This window comes from Girardinichthys multiradiatus, chromosome 21 (genome assembly GCF_021462225.1).
Source record: "Girardinichthys multiradiatus isolate DD_20200921_A chromosome 21, DD_fGirMul_XY1, whole genome shotgun sequence".
Classification (NCBI taxonomy): Eukaryota; Metazoa; Chordata; class Actinopteri; order Cyprinodontiformes; family Goodeidae; genus Girardinichthys; species Girardinichthys multiradiatus.
The window spans coordinates 16,570,780-16,593,463 of record NC_061813.1 but is presented as its reverse complement, the minus strand read 5'-3'; the positions used below and the strand labels follow the sequence as shown (position 1 = coordinate 16,593,463).

At 39.0% G+C, this 22,684-nt stretch overlaps 2 protein-coding genes across 4 annotated transcripts in view; both read right to left on the bottom strand.

Annotated features, from left to right (window-relative positions):
* Nucleotides 1-13,593, bottom strand: part of LOC124857620 (sialic acid-binding Ig-like lectin 13) — a 32,187-nt gene extending 18,594 nt beyond the window's left edge. Inside the window, exons 1-8 of one of the 3 annotated variants that reach the window (XM_047348937.1) lie at nt 13,482-13,593; nt 13,088-13,180; nt 12,510-12,893; nt 11,365-11,667; nt 11,033-11,290; nt 10,830-10,908; nt 6,282-6,321; nt 5,720-6,173 (exon numbers count right to left, since the gene is read on the bottom strand). In XM_047348937.1, the coding sequence (XP_047204893.1) occupies nt 5,940-6,173; nt 6,282-6,321; nt 10,830-10,908; nt 11,033-11,290; nt 11,365-11,667; nt 12,510-12,893; nt 13,088-13,172 (1,383 nt within the window). In that variant the 5' untranslated portion in view covers nt 13,173-13,180; nt 13,482-13,593 and the 3' untranslated portion in view covers nt 5,720-5,939. Of the gene's footprint in view, nt 1-5,719; nt 6,174-6,281; nt 6,322-10,829; nt 10,909-11,032; nt 11,291-11,364; nt 11,668-12,509; nt 12,894-13,087; nt 13,181-13,481 lie in introns of those variants that run through there. The other 2 variants (XM_047348939.1, XM_047348938.1) reach the window with 2 other exon arrangements.
* A 7,063-nt stretch (nt 13,594-20,656) lies between these two features.
* Nucleotides 20,657-22,684, bottom strand: part of LOC124858506 (B-cell receptor CD22-like) — a 41,177-nt gene continuing 39,149 nt past the window's right edge. Inside the window, exon 8 of the mRNA XM_047350575.1 lies at nt 20,657-21,252. Coding sequence (XP_047206531.1) covers nt 21,199-21,252 — 54 coding nt within the window. The 3' untranslated portion in view covers nt 20,657-21,198. The remainder of the gene's footprint in view (nt 21,253-22,684) is intronic.

The window sequence follows — 22,684 nt, the reverse complement described above, 5'->3', positions numbered from 1 at the left end:
TATCCCATAGTAATGACCTTGAAATAACAGCAAAAACAGAGGGTTTGAACGATCAGGGAAACTGGTCTCAAATTTACACAGAGCAGTAGAGCCCGTGGTTCTGTGAAACACTACAATTTTTCTCTTCAGAATGGTTTCAAATTTACCAATATCACTAAAAGTAACTGCTGTTTGCTCGTCGAGGCCTGCCTGATGCTGCCATCTCCTCCCCAGTTCTACAGCACGGTGATCTGTGAGCTCAGGATCAGAGACGTGTGCGAGGCTGATTGCAAAACATAACTGATTACCGGTATTGTTTATAATATACAAATGACGCATTTTCTTATTAAACAGTTCACAGTCTAACGTTCCTGCAGCTTTACGCTTAGAACCTCCTGCTGGGTCATTAACAACCTGAAGAACAAATTCCATGTTATTATCTACAGGTATATTTGCATTCGATTGTACTAAATCGTCAAGGAAGTTTTCGAAAGCAGGCAGGATCATATTTCCATCATCTGTAACAGTAAATGTGATGAGAAATGTGATTGAGATTTTCACCCACTAATTCCAGCTGCACAACGTCGTTACGTCTGGTTAACGATCTCGCAGCGTCGGCTAATTCAATGATAATACGCATGATGTCTGTATAGAATGCGGCTAAATCTGGAACATTACTTGGACAGGGCGGCGGTATGGTAAAAGGTCTCCTTATTTCATGGTTATTAAAATGTTCACGTTCAACCACGGCTGGAGGGTTTCGTCCTATTTGATCAGAACTAACTGCTACGTCCGTATTGAAATGACCCCCGTGCTGATCTGCGGCGTGTGACGTAGAAGGATTCTGATGACTGTCAGGTGAATCATTTTCCTCAATGCTGCTGTGTGGAGATGGTGCTCTATTTAAATCTTCAAGAGCCTGATTGATTACGTTTAAAACGTCACCGTGCCGATCTGCGGCGTGTGACGTAGAAGGATTCTGATTACTGTCAGGTGAATCATTTTCCTCAATGCTGTGTGGAGACGATGCTCTATTTAAATCTTCAAGAGCCTGATTGATTACGTTTAAAACGTCACCGTGCCGATCTGCGGCGTGTGACGTAGAAGGATTCTGATGAGTGTCAGGTGGATCATTTTGCTCAATGCTGAGTGGATACAATGCTCTATTTAAATCTTCAAGAGCCTGATTGATTACGTTTAAAAAGTCACCGTGCTGATCTTCATTTATTACATTTTCACTGTTAGCAGGAGATGCATTTAAAACGATGTTATCTGCTACTTCTGCATTAACGGGAATTTCGTTAAGTTCATTAACTAAATTTCTTATTTCATCCAGGGCAAGTCTGATTCGGTTATCCATTTTTATGAACATAAGAATTTTTTTTTTTATAAAACTAACCTACAGAAAAAAACAAAAAACAAAAACAAAACACAGTGATCAGTTCAGTTTAAAATCACCTTGATGTCACCAAAATGCTTCTTTAACAGAATCTGACATGCTGCCAGAAGCGTTAACGATGAGGCCTTATTACGAAGATTCCGTGAGGCTGTAGAGACTGTCTTCCTGCGTTGTCCGTTTCTGTATCCAATCTGTCCTACCATCAACGTTACCTCTGTAAGGAGAATGAAAAAAAAATAAATAAATAAAAATATGTATATATATATTGAAAAAATCACATTAAAGCTGAAAAAAAAAAGGGGGAATTCAAATTAATTCAGTATGTATGAATTAAAACGTACCGTTCATTAATCCACTCACTAGCGTTGCTCTGCTTTGTAGCGCAGAGAGTCGCTGTCTTTTGGCCGGGGTTAAATATTCTGTAAAAACAGAAGACAATAAAAGTTATCTTACGCTGCGCAGCACAGCGTTCATAAATAAAACGAAAAATAGTTTTTAAAATACACACGTTTTTTTTTAATCTTACTCCGATTCTTTGCGGTAAAACCTCCAGATTTCACTTCTTGTTGAACTGAAACGGTGCCTCTCTGCTGAAAGCTGTCTTGATCTTTGAAAAGCGACCTTCTGGTGGGTGGATTCAATGTGGCATCTTTGGATGTATCTGTAAACAGGTTTAAATGACATTTTATTGAACTATGCTTAAAATACATATATATATATATATATTGTTTTTATTTAATTTTTATTTTTTTTCTACCCTGCTGCTGCTGCTGCTCGACAGCTGTGTCTTCCACAGAGCTCTCAGTCGAATCTGTAAACAGTTTTATCTGAGGTTTAAAATACATTCACTCTCAAAGAAAAATAGTTAGTCCCTAGGACTTACTTTCTGGTGGTGCCGGTAACTTATCCGGTGTGTCTTCAGGGGAAATGATGATAATTGACGGAGAAGTATTCAAAGAATCAGTTTTAATTTCTGTGCTAGAAGAAAGTTCAGTTGTGGTTGGGGTTTTTTCTTGTTTGGAAATAATTCGCCTTCTCAATTTTGACTGTCGATTCCAGCTGCTGAACCCTCCAACTTGATCATTCGGGTTTACCTCTCTCGTCAAATCTATAAATTGAAACATTGTCAAGGGTTAACTATAATATATATATGTATATATATATATTTTATTGCATTTAACATTTACTTACCATAATCTGATTGTGTCAAGATGAAATCATCAAGGTCATCAGCGGTGGGTTCTATGACAAAGAAACAAATATATATATATATATATATAAACAATATATATAAACAAAATTAGAGAACATTCACATGCATTTAATGATTTCTTAAAGATGAATACTTACTTACTTACTTACGTTTAAAGATGTCATTGTGCTTTTGTGAATTATTATCAGAAGTAGATTCCACAATTTCCGTGTTTCCTGAAATATTTACCGACATTTTTTCTTGTCAGTACTGGTATTTTCAATGTAACAAGTGTTATGGTTCAAAGACATTCAGCATTTGAAGACACTGACACTGAGGTTAGCCAATGAAACCGAGCCCCCGGACAACATTTACACACAGTATTTATACCAGAACATGACAGTGTTATCTCAACTGCAAAGACTATGTTTTTAAGACCAAAACCCTTTCTTGAATTCAAAGGTGATATGTTATCTAAGGAACAGACCTAACTGCCCTTCCTGACATCGCCCCTAACAGATGGATATAGTATAACTGTAACCCCCCCTGAATAACCTTTTACTCTAAGATGAAAAAGTAAATGTTTTAGAAAAGCTACAGGTAACTAAAATTATCATTCCTTTTTCCTAAAATGGAGTCTCTCATGATTCAATAACAAACACATCATTGCTAGTCAATTTGTAACTTGGAAACAGTATACTGAAGTTCTTTTTTTTTTGTTTTGTTAATCTCATATTCGTCTTACCTCTTTCAGCTGCTTTTCCAGTATGTTGACGCAGAAGCTGAAGGTTTTTTCTCGTTCCATCGATGTAGTGAAGCACAATCTTTTAATTTACTTTTTAGGTCTTTTCTATTTTGAACTGATTTAGACTGGCTCATATATTCAACAAAATAGGTCCTGCTGTAAAAGCAAAATGAACTTACAATTTCTGTCAGGTTACACAGTTCATTTTATTAGGATTTCATGTGATAGGTCAACATTAAGTTGATTATACCTTTAAAATATAAAAGGATGCATGTCTTTTATTTTTTGTTTTTAGATGTATTAACGCCTGAAAAAACATACAGATTATTAATAACACCCTTAAACACACCCCTGTGTTTTAATTGACTCATTTAAGGTATCGCCCCTAATGACAACAAGCAATCAGCATCCACGGTTACGCCCCCTTGGACACCCACCTGCTTGACCACGTGACCTCCTGCCCACATGGCACCCACATGGCGCCCACATGGCGCCAACCGGAAATCCCACCCTCACCGGAAGTCCCACCCACTTGTCAAAAGGTTTGATGAAAGGGTGTACTTAAATTCTTTCTGAGGCCAATGAAGAGCACCCAAAACTGTGGTAATACGCTCTTATTTCTCCGCCTTGGTCAAAATACGAGCAGCAGCATTTTGCGCCATCCGCACAGCTTAAAAAAACTAATTTGAGGCAGTGCAGACAGTGGGCCTTACAATAGTGCAAGTGAGATGTTAAAAATGAATAGATGAGGACTTCAGCACCATGTAAGACAGGATAGACTTGATCTTAGCAATTCTTTTGAGATGAAAAAAGGACACTCTAGACACCTTAATGTGCTTGCCAAATAAAACTGTCTGATCTAATATAACACAAAGTTGTCAGTACAGTTATCAAAAGACAGAGAAACATTGTCAGATAGATGATGCAATTTATGAAGTACAATGATCATCATCTCTGTCTTTGTAGATTTAAGGAACATGATATTTTCTGATAACTAATTCCTAACAGCTGAAACACAGACGTCAAGTCTGGACAAGCTAAACCCATTATCAATAAATTACAGGCAATGTATATTTGCAAGTCATCAGCACAACACTGAAAATCAATTCCAAAAGACCGTTGTAAATAAATTGTCCTATGCTTTAACACTTCTAACAACTTTTCAGATATCAATTTTAAGACAAGGAGATCTGTGTACAGCTTTGATTCTGACAAAGTGCTCAGCATCTGAAATCATTGAGAAGTACAGGGGTTGGACAATAAAACTGAAACACCTGTCATTTTAGTGTGGGAGGTTTCATGGCTAAATTGGACCAGCCTGGCAGCCAGTCTTCATTGATTACACATTGCACCAGTAAGAGCAGAGTGTGAAGGTTCAATTAGCAGGGTAAGAGCACAGTTTTGCTCAAAATATTGAAATGCACACAACATTATGGGTGGCATACCCATAATGAGTGAGTTCAAAAGAGGACAAATTGTTGGTGCACGTCTTGCTGTCTTTGTGATGTATCAAGAGCCACGGTATCCAGGGTAATGTCAGCATACCACCAAGAAGGACGAACCACATCCAACAGGATTAACTGTGGACGCAAGAGGAAGCTGTCTGAAAGGGATGTTCGGGTGCTAACCCGGATTGTATCCAAAAAACATAAAACCACGGCTGCCCAAATCACGGCAGAATTAAATGTGCACCTCAACTCTCCTGTTTCCACCAGAACTGTCCGTCGGGAGCTCCACAGGGTCAATATACACGGCCGGGCTGCTATAGCCAAACCTTTGGTCACTCATGCCAATGCCAAACGTCGGTTTCAATGGTGCAAGGAGCGCAAATCTTGGGCTCTGGACAATGTGAAACATGTATTGTTCTCTGATGAGTCCACCTTTACTGTTTTCCCCACATCCGGGAGAGTTATGGTGTGGAGAAGCCCCAAAGAAGCGTACCACCCAGATTATAGCATGCCCAGAGTGAAGCATGGGGGTGGATCAGTGATGGTTTGGGCTGCCATATCATGGCATTCCCTTGGCCCAATACTTGTGCTAGATGGGTCCACTGCCAAGGACTACCGAACCATTCTTGAGGACCATGTGCATCCAATGGTTCAAACATTGTATCCTGAAGGCGGTGCCGTGTATCAGGATGACAATGCACCAATACACACAGCAAGACTGGTGAAAGATTGGTTTGATGAACATGAAAGTGAAGTTGAACATCTCCCATGGCCTGCACAGTCACCAGATCTAAATATTATTGAGCCACTTTGGGGTGTTTTGGAGGAGCGAGTCAGGAAACGTTTTCCTCCACCAGTATCACGTAGTGACCTGGCCACTATCCTGCAAGAAGAATGGCTTAAAATCCCTCTGACCTCTGTGCAGGACTTGTATATGTCATTCCCAAGACAAATTGACACTGCATTGGCCGCAAAAAGAGGCCCTACACCATAGTAATAAATTATTGTGGTCTAAAACCAGGTGTTTCAGTTTCATTGTCTAACCCCCATATGTAATCAATAAAACTGCATAAAAAAAAGGATCAGCAAGATGAAAGAAGCAGATTCTCTTAATTTCTGACATCACCTAATTGTGCTAAAAAATAATACTTAATGATTCTTTAAAGAGAAACAACTTCATTTTTTCTTCACTTGAGCATAGAGATCCTCTGGACTGTCCGCAGTCTGTGCTGAGGCGTCTTTTGACACTTTGACCTGTCCGTATATCGTCTCCTGCTGTTTGCTGTCGTGCACTGGCACAGAGGAAACTTCAGGTGTCTTCTTAATGATTTTCACTTCTCCATAAAGGACTTCTCCTTCTGTGTTGTTGGCATCTGATATCTGAACAGCTGCCTCTGCACCTGTTTGACTCTGTGGGAAATTATAAATGTATTTATAATGTGTGGTTTTATTGCTTACGCAGTCACAAACATGGTACGTCACTGCAGTGCTGCACACAGGAGATGAACTATTTCTCACCTGAGTCTGTTGTAGAGTTATATGTTTATACTTAAAGCACCTGGAAGACATTAGAGAGTGGTCAGAATAATCCTGCTGTGTTTCAACTGATAACGCAAAGACTAAAGAGAGTCAAGACCGATCTGAAACAAACATTATAAGGTAAACACCAAAGTAATCACATCAGATTGGAATCCAGTTGGTGGAGAATGTTGTTAAAAATAAACTAAAGACCAAAAAAGAAGATATTTTTCAGAGAGAAAGTTTTAGCTATACACAGAGTGAATTTAAAGGGTTTCACAGTGTACCGACACACCAACTTTTTCATTATGGTTGTAAAGTGACACAAGTTTGGTTCTGCTTGTGTAATATCAGAGCAATGCTGTCCAACCAGCACAAGTACCATGGCAACACCATAAAGAAAACCAGTTCTCTGAAGCCAAATGTTTTCCACATATTCACTGAAATATCTTTCACTTTTGAATATCTTGTGTGTTTTTGTTATGATTTGTGGGTGTTTTTGGATTTTGTTGGTCTGTTTGACAGTTAAGGTTTTCAATCATGTTTTCCTAGTCATGCTTTAGTTTTTGTCTTCTAGTTCATGTGTGGTCAAGTTAGGTTTTTGGATCTGGTTATGCTTTTGTTTAATGTTTTTCTAGTTATGTTTCTATTAGTTTGTATTCTTGAATTCCTGTTTTGCTCCAGTCACGTTTGTTCTCTCCTGTCAATTAAGTTTATTCGGTTCACCTGCACCTAGTTAATCTGTCTTCTTGCTTCACCTGATTCACACTCCATATATACACACCTGTCCTGTTTATTCCTCGCGGAAACATTTTTCTGAATAATGCTCATGTCTTGTTTTCTCAATCAAGCCATGCTTGTCTTGCTTGCCTCGTCTGCCTGTTTTGTTCCTGCGTCTTCTGTTGTGAGTTTTTTGTTAATTAAATAATTTTTCACTTACTGTCATGCCTGCTAGTCTGCATTCCGGGGTCCTCCATTTCACAAGTCCTAACAGTTTTAGTTTTGATTGAATTGTCTCTTGAATATAATACTTTCTGTTGCTGAAAAACATTAGTTATGAAAAGCAATTTATTGCTAAATCTATTTTACTGACAGTGAAGTTGCATTCTTATCAATTCAGTTGTGATTGTGAGGAAATGTGCCAGCAAGCCTCATTTGGGCTGAAATTAAATAGATTACAAGTAAATTAGAAATGTTTTAGGCTGGTAGATTATATTTTAGGGACAGTTATTGTGATATTACTCTGTTAAGCTGCAGTGTTTTACAATTAAAGCAGTTCTACAAGGTTCATTCCTCACAGTTATTGCTAATTTATGTGAGCATGATGTTTTCCCAAACTGTTCAACATTACTCCCTGGGATGTTCTTCAAATGTCCAACAAGCCGACCTCTTCCACCGGTGATCATCGGGATAGGAGGGGAACAGCGCGCTAATGTCTCTTTGCTGGCAAAAAGACATAACTCTTCAACTGGATCCAAGAGTGTCATAAGATCACGCGATCATATGCACCAGTTAAGTAAGAGTGAATAACTGTTTGTGTACCCAGTATTCATTCATAAAAAGGGGAAATTAAGGTATAAGCATTCCCTGAATCTCTCTCTGAGGCCTGCAGAAGCAAACGGTGTTCCAGAGAAGCCCCTCCCAGTCTGGAAGGAAGACAGCAGAGACTGCATCATCGTGTTAACGTGCAGTGTGGTTGGCGGACACGGAGGTTAGCTGGAAGCTAACCCCTTTTGTTCACGCAGCGGCCGCACCTTCAAACCCCCCCACAGCTATGGAGGTTAGCTGAAAGCTAACAGTTTGTTGACTGTGGACATTTCTTCAAACTTCACCGCCTTGGACAACGTTCCTCACCACAGTTCATGAGGTTAAGTGTTTGGGCAGAATAATATAGAAGGATTTAGATTGAAATGATCTAAACTTTTTTCATTTTATGAAGTTTGGTTTTGTTTGTATTGAACTCAGCTATCTTGGTGCTAGCAGAATATCTGCAGCACACGTGCTCAGTTTTTTGTTCTTTGTTTGTATGTTTTAAAGTTAAGACAAACTTCATTAAAGGGTGATTTTAAACAGAAGATTGATCATAACGCGCCGTCCGCGCTAATGCATTTTAACCCTTTTATCAACGGTAATTTTAAAGGTGTGTGTTTGATTCTGGTGCTAAGCTATTAGCCTCCTTTGTTAGCTTAACTGCTAACAGCTAAGGACATGTGCTTGCTGCTAAATAATATTTACCCAGAAAGGTTTAGTTTTCAATCCAGTAAATAATGCGTCCCTAACATCATTTTACTAAATTTGATAACTAAGTAAACACTATTAAGCCCCATTTCTCCAGAAAGATTTGGCTCTTTCCAAAATACTCCCTTAATAATATTTCTTCAAATATTATTTAAATAATTAAAGGCAGCTAATGAGACACCGTTGAGAATTCATACAGAAGGTTGGTTTTATTCAGCAGATCATTCTTAAAACATTATTTTATTAAAATAATATTTTACCTGATCTTGCATTGTGAATGGTTGTCTAAAGGTATGCTGATTATTGCCTAATGTTAGTTCCAAGACTAACTTCACGTCACTTCCAGATTGTTCAAGATAATCCTTAGTTCTCAAACATAAATATTGCATGGTAATGTTGCATCACTCTTTTTGGTCATGATTTTCAATCATTTTTAATCAACTTGTTTATATTGTACATAGCCCATTAGTCTTCGTTATTCTTTAATTCTGCTTGGTAGTTAGTTGGATTGTTTTAGCATAGTAAAGAGTTTGTTGTTTGAAATATGTTTGACTTTTAGTTGACTTATTTCTGTTAATAAATTCTTGTATTTTAAGAAATTGTGTGAATTCATTCCATGTGTGTGCAGAGTTTATGCTGTTCAATAATGTTAGAGCTTGTCTCACACCTTTCTAGTTTGTCCTAATGCCATCGCCTTACTGGGTTGGTATTCACAGGACAACCCTTAACAGACCGAAATATTATTTGATAAAATTTTTAAATATTAATATTAAATATTAAATAATATTCTCAGATTCATAATCCCAACACTCATCTAAAATACTGTGTAAAAGACAACATTATAGTTTAATTTGACATCAGGAGGTATTTATGCTTGTTTCAGTGTTGATGATGTTGTTGCCTGGATCAAAGGTTCAGTTTAAACATCACCATGAGCAAAGCTATGTTTAAATAACAGCAGTCCAACATCAATAACCAGGTGAATCACAGTTTACAGTAGAAATTATATTTCTACATAACTGTTATTTACTATTAACACTATCATTATTAAATAACATTAAATAGTAATAGTGCTGATTATAGAGTTACAGAAAACCAACAAACAAAACAGTCTTGCGTGCATGCTGCTGATTTTTGGTAAAATAGTATATTAAATGAAAGGGGGTTTACAAAATAACTGCAGTGTGGACTAAGAAAAACAAAGTTTTAACAATTCTTCCTAATTTAAGGAAGAAGGTCGCAAATGATGTACACACTGTTTATAGTGCATTAGTCCTAGTTCAGAGGAACAGTGTACTTTAAATAAAGAGCTGACTGGAAAGAGTAAAACATATAAATTAATGCAGAAAATGACTCCACAGCTTAAATCTTCTCAAAAGCTTAACATCAGAATCAAAATGAGAAGGTTAACCATCACTCCAACGGTTTACAAAACACCCAAAAAGGCAATGACTCAGCAAAATTTACTATAGGGTGACAACAAAGATCTACAGTTACCTGTGAGTACAATAACTACTGGAAGATGCAAAGCAAGCTTCCTGCAAGAAGTCCTGTTGTTGAAAAAATGGAATTACCTACAAGTTTACAAAGACATATCAAAAGGCCTAAAATAAATTTGTCGATTGTTCTTTTTTTAATCTGGGGCTTGCTGTCAGGTTGTCGGTTGACCCTTAAACCCTGAATTCAAGCAACAGTTTGTGGCTCAGGCATTATGAGGTTATGTTTCTTAAACTATGGTTGCACCTATTTATCTCATACGAAGGGTCGTGGATCAGTTTGAAAATATAAAAATACTTAAATAGGTCATTTTTTCTTATGCTGAAGAGAAAAGGGTGCGTCGACAAGACAATAACCCAAAATACACCAGTAAGAAAGCAGCATCTTAGTCCCAGATCAACAACATAAACATTATGGAGTGGCCAGCCTAATCTGCTGACCTTACTCTAATACAAGGCCTGTAGATTACTTCACCAATGCTGTTTAAGAGGCAAAACCAAGAAATGCTCAGAAACTGTGGAATATTGATGTTCCTGTTCTATGGTGTCAGAATATGATCAAATTCATTCAACACAGATGTGAAGCAGGTCTTGGAAACAGCAGCTATATAACTAAAGATTTATTTAGTTATTCAGAGAAAAGTTAAATCTTCAAGCTATTTTTCACTTTATAAAGTCGTTTTTGGCTTTGCAATAGAAAGTGTACTAGTCAAACTGCCACAGAATGCTATTATAAGGAGTTTAGGCTTATTGGTATTATTTTGAACAAAACTGGACCTACATTGTATTCCATGATTTTAACTGTGATACTTACCAAACAGACACAACTAGGCAAACAATAAGGAAGATTGTCAGTGATATTCCCACTGTGATTGGCACAGAGAGTCCATCTGCTTTGTAACAAACACATAAAACACTTTTATTAAACACAATTAAAAATAATCACAGCAAAACTCAAACATGTTCAAAGTATAATTTTATAGAACTGAACAAAATAGAGGGGGAATACATATTTACCTTTTATACCATCAAGAATCACCGATGACGTCTCATTACCCAGATCATTTGTAGCCACACAGTAAAACTCTCCTCCCTCAGTGAAATTGAAGCTGTAAACCTGCCCCACAGATACATTAATGGCTCCATGTTTGCTGTTCCTGAACCAGGTGAAGCTGGCAGGAGGCTTGGCTCTGCTGGAGCAGTTCAGCTCCACCCAGCTACCTGCAGACACCAAACCTGATGGACTGATGGATGCTAAGGTGTTTCTAGGAGCATCTGAGGAAAATGGGACACATTAAGTTTATTGATCAGAAACAGCTGAACCATGACGTGCTGACAGGATCACTTACATGAAACACTGAGAGTCACTGCTGTCTCTGCTGTCTTGTTTCCTCCATTCACAGGATATCTGGCAGAACATCTGATGTTGTATCCATCATGTGTGTCTAACAGAGTGATGTTCTCCTGGATTTTAGTTGTAAAGGTTCCATCTGTGTTTTTCTCTGTTTGTCTGTGAGAGTCTTGTTGGAGATTCCAGGTGAGTTCAGGAGGTGAGTGTGGACAGGGAGTCAAAGCTGAGCAGGTTATAGTGACAGACTGATGCTCCTTCAGATCACCACCAGAGATGTTAATGCTGGGACTCCAAGGAGAATCTGGGGATTCACATCAGACACATTTTTTAGAAAGCAAAACAAATATTCAGTGTACACAATGATGACTAAACAGTTGATAAATGGGTTTCAAAACATTTTAACTGATCTTAGCAAAATAAATATGTAATTATTATTTTTTAAAGTTAAGTGACCTGGCATTCCCCAGTCTTACGTTAACAAAAGGAAAGACAAAAATGGAATTTGATTAATTTTATTTGTGTAGCAGCCACTTATGAGTTTTTAGAAAAAGCTCAAAGTGAACCTTCAAATGACACCAAGCTGATGCATCAAAGATAAAAACTTGCCATCATATTCTGCAGAGGCTGTGAAATCATGTTCTGACATCTTGGTTAAAAATCCTAAGATTAAATATTTTTGTCAGTCAGTCATTGTCTACCGCTTATTCCATAGTGGGTCGCAGGGAGCTGGTGCCTATCTCCAGCAGTCTATGGGCAAGAGGTGGGCTACACCCTGGACAGGTCGCCAGTCCATCGCAGGGCAACTCACAAATAACCATGCACACACTCATTCATACACCTGAGGGCCATTTAGATTGATCAATTAACCTAACAGGCATGTCTTTGGACTGTGGGAGGAAGCCGGAGTACCCGGTGAGAACCCACGCATACACAGGGAGAACATGCAAACTTCAAGCAGAAAGACCCCTGGCTGGGAATTGAACCCAGGACCTTCTTGCTGCAAGGCAACAGTGCTACCAACTGCACCACCATGCAGCCCTAAATATTTTTGTCAAATATAAATTTAAGTTTAATATAAATATAAGTTTAACAGAGCAGCCTACCTATTAATGTCACATTAAGTAAAAACAAAAATGCTCTTACCTTTAACTGTTATCGGAAGAGAATCAGCACAAGCTGTTGCTTTAACCGGTCCGTTCTCAGCTCTGAAGAAGTATCTGTTTGTATAACTGGTGTTTAAATCAGGAAACAGAGTGGTGCAGTTTTTCTCTGTCAGGTTTCCAATCATTTCCAGTTGATAGATGTTGACTGACTTACTGCTATTGAAAATAACTATGTTTGGATCAGAGGCAAAATTTAAACCACCTTTCATCCAAACTCCATAGATAGGTCTGCTGTTGTCAAATGTTTGGTCTGTTGTATTATAGGTACATGGGATTTGCAAACAAGATCCATTCAGTGCCTCTATGTTATTTGGTGCAGTGATGATGAGGCCTGGTGTTTTATCCCCACAAAAAGCCAAGGCATCTGTAAAATCAGACCATTAAATAACATAATGTGGAGCAAAATCTGCTTACAGAGAAAGTTCATAATCCATAAACTTCAGTTCAGCCACAGCATTGTACATGTGGAGCATTTAAACAACATCAGGATCCATTATTTCAGACTAGAAATGATTCATGTGATGTCTCCAAATGAAAGGAGGTACACAAACAACTCACCTAGAACCAAGAAGACGCTCAGTAACATGTTGACTCTTAGCACGTTCTCAGACAGAGTTGCCATCAGACTCTGATAGTCCTTCATCTCTAAGACTGTATAATATTTCAGAACAAAATAGCAACATTTCAGTTTTTTAAATTAAAGTCACTTTTGAATAAAGCTTGTATTGTCTTGTAAAACAGGAAATAAATGGGAATTTATGGACCCTACTGTGTTAGAAGCAGTAATCAAAATAAACTTTGCACTTTTCTAGGAGTGGGTTAACTAAAATGAAAAACATGCAAGCAAAGTGAAATTAAATTAATGTCATTAAATTCAACTATTTTTACTGACAAAATGTAATTTCTTACTTTAAAAGTATCAAGAAAATATAAATCATAAAAATTCCCTTACCCAATGAATTTACAGATGAAAGAAAATTGCTTTAAGGAATTTGTAAATTTCAGTGGGTAAGCAGATCCAAAGAGTGACTTCTCTGTTTAAAAGTCAATGTTGTGTGAAAGCCAGCAACCTATCTTCTGTAAAAGGGGATGTTGGGTACAGAATTTGCTTTGCAAAGTGTTTGATTTATTACAGTGATATATTACCTCACTGTGTTTTGAGTAACCCTTTGAATGCTGAAAGACGGAACAAGTGGAGAAAAAAAAGGAACAAGTGGAGGATATTATACAAAAGAGATTTGTTAGTTTCCTTTGGCTTACTTAATCCTAGTGTTTGTTTATTAAAATCTATGTTTTCTTTCAGTCATCTAATTTTTTTAAATGAAACAATTTATCCTAAAAAATTAGATTTTATTGTGTTATTTAATCTTTACATGTACACCCAATATTGTTGTATAAAGTTTGCTGAAGAACTGATGATGATTAGCTAGAGCTTACTGATGGTCACATACCCGCTTCATGAACAGCTGCACAATAACAACAATAGCCAATCCTTTTGAGGCATTGTAGTTAAATTTATTATTGATGCCCAGGACAACTTTTAAACAAATCCAACCACTACGACATGTAGCAACAAATAAAAATAAAAATAACAACATTCAGCATGTCAATAATATTGGGTGAAGGCTGCACACAGAAATGATATTAGAGTCTAACAACATTAATAACGGATGCGTAAGCTGGCTTTAGGGATGTGGAATGTCACCTTGCGGGAGGTCGAGAGATATCAACTAGAAATTGTCGGGCTCACCTCCACGCACAGTGTGGGCACTGGAACCCATCTCCTTGAGAGGGGCTGGACATAGAGTCCGAGTGGACCATGTTCTCTGCACCTATTGTCGATGCTGCTGCCCATAGCTGCAGCCATAAGGTCTGCAGTTCCTGTTGCGGCGGAAATCCCCGAACCCGGTGGTGGACACAGGCAGTAAGCAACACTGTCAAGCTGAAGGAGGAGTGCTATCGGCTGTGGTTGGCTTGTGGGACTCCTGAGGTGGTTGACGGGTACCGTGAGGCAAATTGTGCTGAGGCCTGGGCTGTGGCAGAGACAAAAACTCGGGCCTGGGAGGAGTTCAGATAGGCCATGGGGAGAACTACCAGTTGGCCTCGAAGCAATTCTCGCAAACCATCCGCCGCCTCAGGAGGGGGAAGCAGTGCTTCGCCAACACTGTTTACAGTGGAGGTGGGAACTACTGACCTCGACTGGGGACATAATTGGGCGGTGGAAGGAGTACTTTGAGGATCTCCTCAATTCTGGCATCACACATTCCCTGGTGGAAACAGAGGCTGGGGACCCGGGGTTAGACTCTTTCATCACCCAGGCTGGTCACTGAGGTGGATAAAAAGCTCCGCAGTGGCAGGGCTTCAGGGGTGGATGAGATCCGCCCTGAGTACCACAAGTCTCTGGATGTTGTGGGGCTGTCATGGTTGACACGCCTCTTCAACATTGCGTGGCCGTCAGGGACAGTGCCACTGGACTGGCAGACTGGGGTGGTGGTTCCCCTTCATAAGAAGAGTGACGTTCCAACTACAGGGGGATCACACTCCTCAGCCTCCCTGGTAAGGCCTACACCAGGGTGTTGGAGAGGAGAGTCTGGCCGATTGTCGAACCTTGGCTTTAGGAGGAGCAGTGAGGTTTTTGTCCCAGTCGTGGAACACTGGACCAGCTCTATACCCTCTACAGGGTACTCGAGGGTTCATGGGAGTTTACCCAACCAGTCCACATGTGTTTTGTGGACCTGGAGAAGGCATTCAACTGTGTCCCTCGTGCTGCCCTGTGGGGGGTGCTCCAGGAGTATGGAATCGAGGGCCCTTTATTAAGGGGCATCCGATCTCTGTACAAGTGGAGCAGGAGTTTGGTCCGCATTGCTGGCACCAAGTCGAAACTGTTCACGGTGGATATTGTACTTTGGCAGGGCTGCCGTTTGTCACCGGTTCTGTTCATAACTTTTATGGACAGGATTTCTAGGTGCAGCCAAGGGCCAGAGGGGGTCTGGTTTGGGGACCGGTGGATTTTGTCTCTTCTTTTTGCAGATGACGTGGTCCTGCTGGCCCCCGGAGGAGCTGGAGGAGGTGTCTGGGGAGAGGGAAAGCTGGGTGTCTCTACTGTCTGCTGCCCTGCGACCCGGACTTGGGGAAGCTGATCCTCATCCTAGCTGTTTCACACTCGGCTGCGAACCGCCCCAGTGCATGTTGTAGATCTTGGCTAGAGGGGGTCAGCAGGACCAAGTCATCTGCAAAAAGAAGAGACGAAATTCACTTGTCCCCAAACCAGACCCCTCCGGCCCTTGCCTGCGCCTAGAAATCCTGTCCATAAAAGTGATGAACAGCTCCAGTTGTGCTCTTTCCTATATTTCTGCTATTTGTTCCCTATTTATTTATTTATAGCAATTATAGGCTTTAAGTGCATTTTAGCATCACACTGTATCCTACAATTATATTTAGATAATGGCTGTGCACATGTCCACATCAGGCTCCCTGAATCCAGCAAAAATTTATTTTTTAGTTTTTGGTGGAGATAAAGATAACCTTAGCTGACGTATGGAAGACAATAGATAACATATTATGTAGAAGGAGCAGCATGACAAACTAATGAGGAGTCAGTCAGCTGCATAAGCAAACGCCGTCTTTTTTCATGGACTGATGTATCCCATAATTGCACCGAGCTGTAAACGGCGTCTGGCTCATATGACTCTATGTTATTCGTTGAAGTGAAGATGTTTCTAAATGTAATTATTTGGTTTAATACAAACAGAAAAGTTTGTAGTGTAGATTTAAAGAGCCAAGGGACCTCAACCGAGGTTATACAAAACAATTAGCTATGTTACATGATGCCATTTGGCTGTGTTTACTGCAGCTCAGCTCCCATCAGACATGTAGCTAAATGAAGTATGAAAGTAGATATGAGCAGAGGCTTGGGAGACATTTTTTATGAATATTTGGGTTTCCAGCCAACAATTTACACCTATTAAGAGCATAAATAGATCCAGATTAACAGATGTAAACACATCGCGAACATTGCTTTGTTTTAGGTATTTATTAACTCGAAAGGCACTGTTAAGCACCTCAAATAATGCAATTAAAATTCAACAGATATTTGCTCCCTCTGCTGTGGTGATATGTTTTGTTTTGTTTTAGTACGAAGCAGCAGACTGCGCCATTTCTAAATCTGGGATATGCAAAAATGGTTTTCAGGCAAATTTATCACATTTATGTTTATATAAATCCTAATATTGTGACATCATGTAGCTAGAATATAACTCAGTTTCTTTTAGTATAAGATTTGTATGTAGAATGATCTTTCATAGTTAGATGAAAGTATAATTTTTCATAAAATGAGTTTGAATAGTTTTTGTGCTGTTGTGTCAGATTCTAAAGCCTTGCCAAGTCTGAAACACTGAGTTGCTATTTTTTCTCTAAATCTTAAGTAAATTTGGCCTTTATATGACAGCCTTTTGTGCCAACAAATAAACTGAGTAGATGTTGCCTACTCAGTAGATTGAGTAGGCAACATCTTGAGATGAAATGTGTGCTGTTGCTGTGGTCAGGAATAGTTATTCTCAGCCCTACAGATCTGCAATCTGGATGATGAATCAAGGTGAGCTGTGGTTTTTGGTATGAAGCGAAATATGAAGAACTCAAGAGAACCTTATAAGTAGCATCTCTTGCCAGCCAGAGAAGACAACCTGAACTCTTGCATCACTGTCTGCTGTTTTGTTTTTGCTGTGAAGGTTCCAGCAGCTATTTCACAGCATTCAACGGCATTAAAGAAGTCTGTTTCTTTGTTCTCTGGGCTCCAATAAGCTTGTAGTTTGACATGCTATGGGGAAAAAAGTTAGATTAGTTAGATTCAATACTACTATATCAATTTACTTATCTTTTTGAACAAAAATAGGAAGCATTAGGAATTACACAAAACTATAGAAACCTATGAATCGCTAAAGAAAGCTTTGCTTCTTGTTACATAAGAATGCTACATCCTGTTCTCCATGTGTTACGGTAACAGCTTTATGAAAGTGTTATGAAAGAATCTTCCTCTTTCCTGTCAGCTATTGCTGTCACTTCAGTCAGGTTAAAATAGCCTATGATGGTGAAGTGAAATCTATCTATCTATCTATCTATCTATCTATCTATCTATCTATCTATCTATCTATCTATCTATCTATCTATCTATCTATCTATCTATCTATCTATCTATCTATCTATCTATCTATCTATCTATCTATCTATCAATATATCCACCTTAAAAAAGAAGGTAAATATTCATACTTTAAAGCACAATGTTAGAAAATTGGAGAGAGAGTCTATTGTTAAAAAAAGACACTTTGCCAAGCTAGAACGGTTTATTTTTCATCATTAATAGAAGAGAATAAGAATAATTCTAGGTTTCTTTTTAGTACAGTTGCTAAACATACACAGTCATAGCTCTGTTGAGCCATCCATTCCCTTAGCAGTAATAACTTTATGTAATTCTTTTTGATTAAAATTTATTCTATTTAAAGTAAAATCTCTGCCTGAACATGATTACCTCACCCTCAGTAAGTGTGACAGCCTTGGAGGTAACTGTAGAAACTTATGTGTGTTTGGACTCTTTTGATCCCAGGGAACTTCCTATGTTGTCAAAAATATTAGCTTCATCTAAACCTCGATACAACTTGTATCTTAGAGCCCATCCCAACCAAATTATTTAGGAAGTGTTCCCTTTGATTACCAACCCCATTTTAGACATGATTAATTTATGCTTAATGTTGGACCATTTGTGCGCTACTATGCCTTCCAGCGTTAGCTGCCATTATGTACCCCAGGATAGTCTGCTACTACAGGTATTGCAGCTGATAGGAAGGGGGGCGTCGCAGCTCTGACGTCACAATGGACCATATAATAATATGAGGTCTCTCATCTTTGCTTTTCATGCTGGACACCGGGACCGGTTAGCCATGCAACTGAAGCGCATCATTCTGGAGAAGAAACTCACACGTGGGTTTTCATCAATTCTCCCCACTGGCCAGAAAACTCAACGAATTAAGCTTACAAGAATAGGAAGGCTTGTAAGTTTACTTTCCCGATCAAAGACGTGGATTTAACAAGTGACCAAAACCCACGGAGGTTTTTCAAGGAGACAAAATCTTCCTCCTTGTTTTGTTCCAGTCGACTGTTGACGGTCCGTCATATTTTTTTTCTCTGTTGCCAAAGGAGGCCAAGGACGACACGACCGCTTTTGGAGTTAGTTGCTGACGTACAACTACTCCCCCCTCTCTCTCCCCCTACTCCAGACAAGCCGACCTGACACCAAGTAATCCCGTTTTGTTTTATTTCTATTAGAAATAGCTTGGGCAGGATAGAGTAGGATTTTAGGGCAATTTAGAATCGCCACTTATAGTCCAATGTGTTCTAAGTTGTATGTGCATGCAATGTCTTATTGAAACTTTGATTGCTCTTGGACTTTGGAAGCCGCTGTGCTTTGAAGTTGTGTGTGTCCCACTGTTTTGTTTTTGAACACCTAAGAGCAGACTCAAGTGCATTTTAAAGTTGGACTGCTAGAACCTCATGGTGGAAAACTCAACCATTTCTTTGTCTTCACCCTTCACGGATTTTCCACTGTTGCCACCGAAAAGTTTTATGACCCTTTGTGTGTTCCACTGAGCTACAACTTTGGGGGGGGTTATGACCCTTTGTGTGTTCCACTGAGCTGCATTTTGGGGGTGGTGGCGCTCCCGAAACTCCACTCAGTACCATATTTCCTCTTGTTTTTGCCATAACTGCTGGTTAGATCTCATATACACTCAATGCTGTTTTATCTTGTTTAGTTAGTTACTTTACCCCTTTTGTGTAGAACGTCTGCATGTTTGATTAGGTGAATATTTTTGAATTGGACTAGCGAGGTGTATCAGGGCTGTTGATTTAATAAATGTTCACTTAGATAAAGAGAAAGCCTTCATGTTTACTTTGAGTAAGAGTGATTTGTCAGTCAAAATAAGGTCAAACTTTCCCACCTTCGGTGAAATGGTTGATTAAACAGTGACATCTAATAATAGTTATCAATTATTACTGAGAATTTACTAATTGTAATTATCAAGGGCTTTGAGCCACAATTACAACATCAGAGGACATCTATGATTTCAATTTCTAAGTAAAGATTTTTGGTTAAGAAATACATTTTTCTCAAATTATGATTTTAAATTATAATTCTTGATAAATATTAATTAATCAATAATCATAATCCTTACATTAGTAAATGGATATGTACCACAGGCTTGTAAGGTACCTGTACTTAAACCATTACTTAAGAAAGCTTCGCTTGATCAAGATGATTTACTAAATTACAGAGCTATATCCAGTCTTCCATTCTTATCTAAAGTTCTTGAGAAATAATTGCTAATCAAGTGTGTGAGCATTTACACAGCAATGATCTGTTTGAAGAGTTTCAGTCAGGTTTCAGAACTCATCACAGCACTGAAACAGCACTGGTGAAAGTCACCAATGATATTCCCCTGGTCTTAGACAACAGACTTGTCTGTTCTGGTTCTCTTAGATCTCGGTGCTGCATTTGATTCAGTCGATCATAATATTCTCTTAGAAAGGCTGGAATATGCTGTAGGGATCAGGGGAACAGCGCTAGGCTGGTTTAAATCTTATTTGTCAGACAGATTCCAGTTTGTTCATGTAAATGATAAATCATCTTTAAACTCCGGGGTTAATTGTGGAGTACCACAGGGTTCAGTCCTTGGGCCAATTCTCTTTACTATATTCAGTATATGTTTCCAATAGATAAAATTATCAGGCAGCATGGGACACATTTTCACTGCTGATGATACTCAGCTTTATTTATCTATAAATCCTGATGAGCCCAACCAGGTGGACAACAACAAGCATGTCTTGAAGACATAAAAGCATGGATGACTTAAAATGTTTTGCTTCTTCTTCGGACCAGAGCCTTTAAAAAATAAAAATTTTGTCAGTTAATGTGGACAGCATTAAATTGACCTCCGGTAATAAAGCAAAAAACCTTGGTGTTATTTCTGACCAGCCAGGACATGCCATTTAAATCCCATATTAAACAAGTTTCTAGAATTTCCTACTTTCACCTTCAAAACATTTCCAAAATTAGAAATACCCTGTCCAGGAGTGATGCTGAAAGTCACTGACTCGATGGAATCTGCTGGATAAATTTTTTTTTTTAACCAATTCGAATAATAAACTGAATCTAACTGCAATGTTTGATAATTAGGATTAATTGGAATGTATGTACCTGACCTAAAATCTGTAGGATTTGACTGAAGTGACTTTGTAAAATGCCTTGAGACGACATGTGTTGTGAATTGGTACTATATAAATAAAACTGAACTGAACCGAATTTAATTGAGCAGAAATTCTGCTTCACCTATTTTTAGCATTTACAGGCCTCATTTATAAGCATTACTATTTATTCCCTAAATACTCAAATGCAAAAAAGAGCATCAAGAAATAAGTAATTTCTATAGCACAATGTATGGTAATGTGATGGACTGGTGACCTATCCATGGTGTATCCTGTCCCCCATTGTCCTTTGCAGACAAGAACCAGCCTCTTCAGACCCTGAACTTGAACAATTAGACAAAGAAAATTGATGAAAGGTCAGAGATAGGAAATCCTTCCACTGAGAAGTCTCTATGTTTTCCTGGTCTCCTTGTGGCTCATGATGCCTTGGTCGCCATCACACTGTTGACATAGGTTGGATCTTCTGTTCCCTGTGGATGTAAAGCCAAATTTTTTTTTTATTTCTTTGCATTGAATTTACTTGAGTTCAAAATATTTTAGAGAAAAAACAAAAAACTCGGTTTAAAACTTGTGAGCATCTTGGTCACTTTGGAGTCCAAACTAAAACTACCAAATAAAGTACTACAGTGCCTTGCGAAAGTACTCGGCCCCCTTGAACTGGTCAATCTCTTGCCACATTTCAGGCTTCAAACATAAAGAAATAAAATTCTAATTTTTTGTGAAGAATCAACAACACGTGGGACACAATCGTGAAGTGGAATGAAATTTATTGGATGTGTCAAACCTTTTTAACAAATAAAAAACTGAAAAGTGGGTCGTGATATATTATTCGGCCCCTTTACTCAGTGCAGCAAACTCACCCCAGAAGTTTAGTGATGATCTCTGAATGATACAATGTTGTCCCAAATGACTGATGATGATAAATAGAATCCACCTGTGTGTAATCAAGTCTCCGTATAAAAGCACCTGCTCTGTGATAATCTCAGGGTTCTGTTCAAAGCACAGAGAGCATCATGAAGACCAAGGAACACACCAGGCAGGTCCGAGATACTGTTGTGGAGAAGTTTAAAGCTGGATTTGGATACAAAAAGGTTTCCCAAGCTTTAAACATCCCAAGGAGCACTGTGCAAGCAATCATATTGAAATGGAAGGAGTATCAGACCACTGCAAATCTACCAAAACCCGGCCGTCCCTCTAAACTTTCATCTTGAACAAGGAGAAGACTGATCAGAGATGCAGCCAAGAGGCCCATGATCACTCTGGATGAACTGCAGAGATCTACAGCTGAGGTGGGAGAGTCTGTCCATAGGACAACGATCAGTCGTACACTGCACAAATCTGGCCTTTATGGAAGAGTGGCAAGAAGAAAGCCATTTCTCAAAGATATCCATAAAAAGTCTCCTTTAAAGTTTGCCACAAGCCACCTGGGAGACACACCAAACATGTGGAAGAAGGTGCTCTGGTCAGATGAAACAAAAATCGAACTGTTTGGCCACAATGCAAAACGATATGTTTGGCGTAAAAACAACACAGCTCATGAACCTGAACACACCATCCCCACTGTCAAACATGGTGGTGGCAGCATCATGGTTTGGGCCTGCTTTTCATCAGCAGGGACAGGGAAGATGGTCAAAATTGATGGGAAGATGGATGAGGCCAAATACAGGACCATTCTGGAAGAAAACCTGTTGGAGTCTGCAAGAGACCTGAGACTGGGAGAGAGATGTATCTTCCAACAAGACAATGATCCAAAACATAAAGCCAAATCTACAATGGAATAGTTCACAAATAAACGTATCCAGGTGTTGGAATGGCCAAGTCAAAGTCCAGACCTGAATCCAATCGAGAATCTGTGGAAAGAGCAGAAGACTGCTGTTCACGAATGCTCTCCATCCAACCTCA